The sequence below is a fragment of the Acanthamoeba castellanii genome (assembly GCF_000313135.1).
Source record: "Acanthamoeba castellanii str. Neff unplaced genomic scaffold scf7180000084757, whole genome shotgun sequence".
Classification (NCBI taxonomy): domain Eukaryota; phylum Discosea; order Longamoebia; family Acanthamoebidae; genus Acanthamoeba; species Acanthamoeba castellanii.
The window spans coordinates 280,709-286,278 of record NW_004457453.1 but is presented as its reverse complement, the minus strand read 5'-3'; the positions used below and the strand labels follow the sequence as shown (position 1 = coordinate 286,278).

Below are 5,570 nucleotides of genomic sequence, written 5' to 3'. Positions count from 1 at the left end.
TGGAAGCTACTGCACTGTGGTGCCATCATCATGCTCTCAGACCAGCTGCTGCCAGCCACAGGCCTCCTGCATCAGCAACTAAGGCCACTGAGCCCCAGCCCATTGTACATACCCTCCCAGCAGCCACTTCTTCTTCTTTTTCTTCAAGCAGCAGCAGCACCCTGCCATCTCTCTTTCCACCTCCACCACCTCCCACTTGATACACATGTATGATTGCAAGTTAGACTGTACTTCATCACAAACAAAGAAGCAATTCCATTTTTACACATCAACCCTGACTTCATTGCTTTGCCGCTTTTCATTGGTTGCACGGTAGAGATGAGAAATGAGAAATGGCCAACTGTTTCCGTTTGATGTGGCGTGATGGCCAACGATGGGCCGATGACTTGTCGCTGTCTTGTCGTCCGCCGGTGGGCGACAGTGGCCCAATCCTGGGAGACGACCCTAGCCAGCCCTGTTCAATGGCATTCACCCTCACCACCTTGTAAGGAGGAAGAACATCACCACCACCAACAACCACAGAGTAGCAATGGCAACAGAAAGGACCTACGGCTTCGACGACATCTACACCCGAGGCAGAGACTACGGCCCCGTCGGGCGCAAGCGCAAGACCTACGACCGCGACCTCGACACCGACTTTGACCTCAGTCACGCAACCACCGCCTCCTCGCAGCTTGTGGGTGTCATAAAACTGGGGATTAACTGACTCTCCCTTGTTGTCTGTGTAGGCCGCAGGCGCTTCGGCGGAGGCTTGTTCGATCGCTTCGGCTACTCGCCCTTCGACTACACGCGTACAGCCTCTGCTCGGCTTGTTGCCCCTCTTCGGCACTTAATGGAAGTGTTGGCTTATCGTCTGGTTCCCCGAAATTGCAGCTGGGTTCGACTATGGCTTCGGACGTGGCGGCGGGTTCGACGACTTTGGCTACCCCGCCCTCACTTACCCGGGCGGCGGCCGCTTCGGTCTCCAACAGCCGCAGGCAATCGGCGAGGCCGGCTACGACCTCGGCATCACCGGCCGTAGGAGAGGTGCGTCTTTGATGCTGTTTCTGTGTTTGCCGGGTGACCTGCTGCGCTCACGCTTGTCAATCGCGTGGTGTGCAGCGGACGAGACGAAGTACAGGAATCTGAGGGACTGGAACCGGGTGGAGGAGAACCCCAACATCGACGAACTCACCCTGTGGCGCCCGCGTGCCGACATCTTCGATCTGGGCTTGGGCGCGCTGAGGGTCGAGTTCGAGATCCCGGGCGTGCCGCGGGAGGACATCAGCCTCACGGTGCGCGACGACACCATCATCCTCACCGCCCTCAAGCCCCAGTCGCGCAAGGAGGAGGCCGGCTTCCACTACCAGAGCGAGCGCCACTTCGGCAAGTTCTACCGTCGCCTGGCCCTGCCCTTCGCCGTCGATCCCAACTCCGTTCGCGCCTACCTCGAGCTGGGAGTGCTCAAGGTCCCGCCTCTGTTGGCCACCATTGCAGTGCCGTGAGGTGCGACTCAAGTGTTCACCACACCACCACACAGGTGCACCTGAACAAGGAGGAAGGGACGGAGAGAATCCCGATTAGGGAGGGGAGCATCCCCATCGAGGGCGCGAGCACGACCGGCACCACGGGGGCGTCTACGGGCACCTCGGCAGGGACCACCAGCTCGGTCAGGACTTAGGTAAGAGAAGCTCTGTACACGTTCGTCTGCAGAGTCTCTTCGGAGGGACGAGTGCGCTTATGGGTTAGCGGAATTTCGATCTAAACTGAAACACTCCACTGTGGTTGGTCCGTCCAACATTAATCTGCATTTTGTCATTGGGCCAAAATGATTGCTTCGCTGTTGGTGCTGCAAAGGAAATTCACGTTGGATCACTTGTCTGGGGCGAGAGCTGGCTTGCGCACGAGTGCCCCACGACCACGTACAGCACTTGTGGCAAGGTGCTGTGGGGCGGTAGAGATGTGAGGGCGACCCACAAGATCGCGCCCGTGGACCTCGAACCTTCGAGAGTTCGACGGGATGAGCGACCTTCGGGCAGGAAGCAGCAGGCTCGCGGATGACTCCAGGGCGAAATTTCACCACTGGCCAACTATATAACGCACCCCCACTCTCCCTCATACATTCAACCAACCCTCAACACACCAACAACCACTTCCAATACCCACTTTCAACAACTCTACAACATGGCCACCCTCGAAAGACCCATCGTTGACAACGTCTTCACTGGCGCCGGCTACGACTACGTCGACCCGTCTCTCCACCGCGACATCAACCTGGGCACCCGCGACCAGTACCTCATGGACCGCGACTACGACCTCCACCGCCGGGGCAAGCTGTCCAAGAAGGACTACAAGCGCATGTACGGCACCAAGAAGGACAAGGGCATCCACCACCACCACGGCGGCCACCTCGGCGTGGACCGCTCGGGCTACGACAACTACGGCTACGGCCGCATCGTCGAGCCCGCCTACGGCCTCGGCGCCACCCGCGGCCTGGGCTACGGCGCCATGCCCATAATGGGCACCCGCGACATCGGCTACGGCGCCATGCCCCTCATGGGCACCCGCGACATCGGCTACGGCGCCATGCCCCTGAGCCGCGACATCGGCTACGGCCGCGACCTCGGCTACGGTGGCTACGGTGGCTACGGCCGCGACCTCGGCTACGGTGGGATGGGCATGGGCCGTGACCTGGGCTATGGCGGCTACGGCTACGAGAGCTACCCCTCCGGCGGCATGGGCATGGGCGGCGGCCTGCTCGGCGGCATCGAGCGTGGCATCGAGCGCGGCATCGGCGGCATCGAGCGCGGCCTCGGCATGGGCGGCGGCATGGGCATGGCTCCCGGCATGGGCGGCATCGGCGGCATGGGCCTCGGCGGCATGGGTATGGGCCTCGGCGGCCGCGGCCCGATCGACGAGGGTCGCTTCCTGAAGCTGCCCCACTACGAGCGCATCAGCGATAACCCCAACATCGACAACGCCACCTTGTGGCGCCCCCGCGCCGACATCTTCGACGTCGACCAGGACCACCTGAGGGTCGAGTTCGAGCTGCCCGGCGTGCCCCGCGAGGACATCAGCCTCACCATCCAGGACAACATCCTCACCCTCGCCGCCCTCAAGCCCCAGACCCGCAAGGAGGAGGTCGGCTTCCACTACCAGAACGAGCGCCACTTCGGCAAGTTCTACCGCCGCATGATGCTCCCCTTCTCCGTCGACGCCAACAAGGTCAAGGCCCACATGGACAACGGCGTGCTCAAGGTCCACCTCGTCCGCCTGCCCGGCGTGTCGGGCGGCCGCATCCCCATCGGCGAGGGCCTCCTCGGCACCACCACGCCCCTGGGCACCACCTCCGGCAGCACCCTCTCGAGCACCACCGCGCCCCTCGGCACCACCGGCACCTCGACGGGCGTCTCCACCACCAGGATCTGAAGCCCCTGGAGCACTAGGTGAGGTACCTCATCAGGTGTGCAGAGCACGCCTGGCCGACGCTCACCAGCTTCCCCCGCCCCCTCTACTGACTCGCTTCGCCCGCCTTAGCACCGGTTGCTGTTAGCAATCGCTTTTCGTTAGAACCACTCGAGTGTTGCGAGCTTTCAAATACACAACTTTACAACGACCACCTTCTGGCCACTCCATTCCCTCCTCCCCCCCCCAAGAATCAAAAAAGAAACACAAATATAGAAAGATGCGTGGGGCACCCACTGCGTTTTCTGTCCCCTTCACCGTCCAAAGCCGTTGGCCTCCGGCTCCGGCAACGTGCGGCCGGCACACGCGACGCAAGAGAAATGGGCAGGAACTGGAGCGGGCGGAGGAGTTTGGGGAGGGGGAAACAAAAGAAGCCGGCGGGTGGCGCTCCTGATCTTTGTCCTCTCCGTCCTACACGTAGCAGCTCTTCCCCCACCCGTTATATAACCGTAGCGCCTTTCTCCCTTCGCAAGAAGTCCCCAATCGTTTGATCTAGCGCTATGCTCCCAGCTCTCGCCTTTGCTCCCTCGCGCTTTCTTGAATCGATCATCCAATCTCCCGAATTCCTCATAATGAGATGATTTTCATCAACCCGAGCGACCCATTTGCCTAAACCGTCAACTTCACCTCCCAAACCAAAGAGTCATGTCGGCCAAACTCTTTGTTGGAGGTCTTTCGTGGGGCACGGACGACAACAGCCTCAGGTCCGCCTTCGAGCAGCACGGCGAGGTCGTCGATGGTACGTCCTCAACCCGCCACGCCACCCGCCTCGCCAAGTTCGTCAAGCCCTTACGACGTGGTAAATCTCTCGCATCAACAGCCAAGGTCATTCAAGACCGCGACACCGGCAAGTCCCGCGGCTTCGGCTTCGTTACCTTCGCCTCCGCCGATGAGGCCGAAGCTGCCAAGAACGCGCTCAACCAGACCGAGCTCGACGGCCGTGAGATCCGCGTCGACAGCGCCTCCGACCGTGATGGCGGCGGCGGCGGCGGCGGCCGTGGTGGCTTCCGTGGCGGTCGTGGCGGCGGCGGTGGCTTCCGCGGTGGTCGTGGCGGCGGCTACGGCGGTGACCGTGGCGGCCGTTCCTCGTACGGCAACCGCGATCGTCCTTACGATCGTGAGAACACCCGCGGCTCGTACGGCAGGAGGAGGGACGACGGTGACGAGTAAAGCAATAGTGCTCAACTCACACCCAGAATCTCTTTCATCATTTGCAACATCGTTCTAAGATGAACGAGACTCATCGAAGAATGATTCTCTGTAATTGGCCGATGACTATGCATAAACTACTCAAATACAAACAACATAAAAATCAACGATTTGTGCATCAAGCTTGGCGCCTGAAATGGCCTCTAGGTGTTGGACACCACAATGATCGCGACAATGATCGCCACCACGATGATGAGGGCCAGGATAATGGCGGCAATCAGCAGCTTCTTCCATCTGGCCATGATCACCGCCCGCATTGTCTGCGCCGAAGCCATCAGCACAACGAAGTGCGCCTAAGGGACGGGATGGTGAACAAACGGCTTACCTGCATCAACGTTACTGTGCCTTCTTCCGTAGCTGCCTTGGTCCCAGACACCTTTTCCTCCACGGCATCCAGCTGCGGGGTTGCTTCCTCAACGATGTGGCGCATGTCCTTGAACATCTGCACACGGCGCCCACGCCCACGCCCACGCCCACGCCACCACACACACACACACACACACGGTGAACACACGACGGGGGCGCAACAGTCCAATGTTGCCAAAGCAAGGAAGTTTAGCCCAACCTCGTTGATTTGCGTTAAGTCCTTTTCAATGCTCTTGATCTCGGAGCTTTGTTCGGTCAAGATCCGCTTGTTTATGTCCTCCACTCCCTGTGCCAGATGTAAGTTGTTGGGGCGATCGCAGCACGAGTGGCACAGCGTACCATTTCCTCCAGTGAGAACTCGAACTGGTCGCCCTCGGCCTTGCCCATGGCCTTCTTTTCATCCTTTGCCGACGCTGTGAAGAGTACATAAGGGCTGGTGAGAGGCACCACGGCGTGAATAGGTTCCTGTGAAAAGAAACCACAAGAGGGACGCATGGGTACCCATCTCCTCCTCAAGCGACGATACAATGATCTTCTCCTTGCGGAGAGAC

General features: G+C 60.1%; 4 protein-coding genes across 4 annotated transcripts; 3 read left to right on the top strand and 1 right to left on the bottom strand.

The window, feature by feature from the left end:
• Nucleotides 1-529: 529 nt before the first annotated feature.
• ACA1_209260 (Hsp20/alpha crystallin superfamily protein) lies at nt 530-1,484 on the top strand (the record flags this gene model as incomplete). The annotated part of the gene is made up of 4 exons (XM_004339963.1): nt 530-680; nt 729-791; nt 874-1,026; nt 1,102-1,484. 4 exons carry the CDS (start codon nt 530-532, stop codon nt 1,482-1,484), a joined length of 750 nt encoding a protein of 249 aa, XP_004340011.1.
• Nucleotides 1,485-2,163: 679 nt separating this feature from the next.
• ACA1_209250 (Hsp20/alpha crystallin superfamily protein) lies at nt 2,164-3,408 on the top strand (the record flags this gene model as incomplete). Its single annotated transcript, XM_004339962.1, has 1 exon — nt 2,164-3,408. One exon carries the CDS (start codon nt 2,164-2,166, stop codon nt 3,406-3,408), a length of 1,245 nt encoding a protein of 414 aa, XP_004340010.1.
• A 681-nt stretch (nt 3,409-4,089) lies between these two features.
• Nucleotides 4,090-4,614, top strand: ACA1_209240 (RNA recognition motif domain containing protein; the record flags this gene model as incomplete). The annotated part of the gene is made up of 2 exons (XM_004339961.1): nt 4,090-4,183; nt 4,265-4,614. 2 exons carry the CDS (start codon nt 4,090-4,092, stop codon nt 4,612-4,614), a joined length of 444 nt encoding a protein of 147 aa, XP_004340009.1.
• A 182-nt stretch (nt 4,615-4,796) lies between these two features.
• Nucleotides 4,797-5,524, bottom strand: ACA1_209230 (SNARE domain containing protein; the record flags this gene model as incomplete). Its single annotated transcript, XM_004339960.1, has 5 exons — nt 4,797-4,913; nt 4,979-5,095; nt 5,219-5,305; nt 5,359-5,432; nt 5,521-5,524. The coding sequence occupies 5 exons, from the start codon at nt 5,522-5,524 to the stop codon at nt 4,797-4,799; spliced, it is 399 nt and encodes a 132-aa protein (XP_004340008.1).
• Nucleotides 5,525-5,570: the final 46 nt, after the last annotated feature.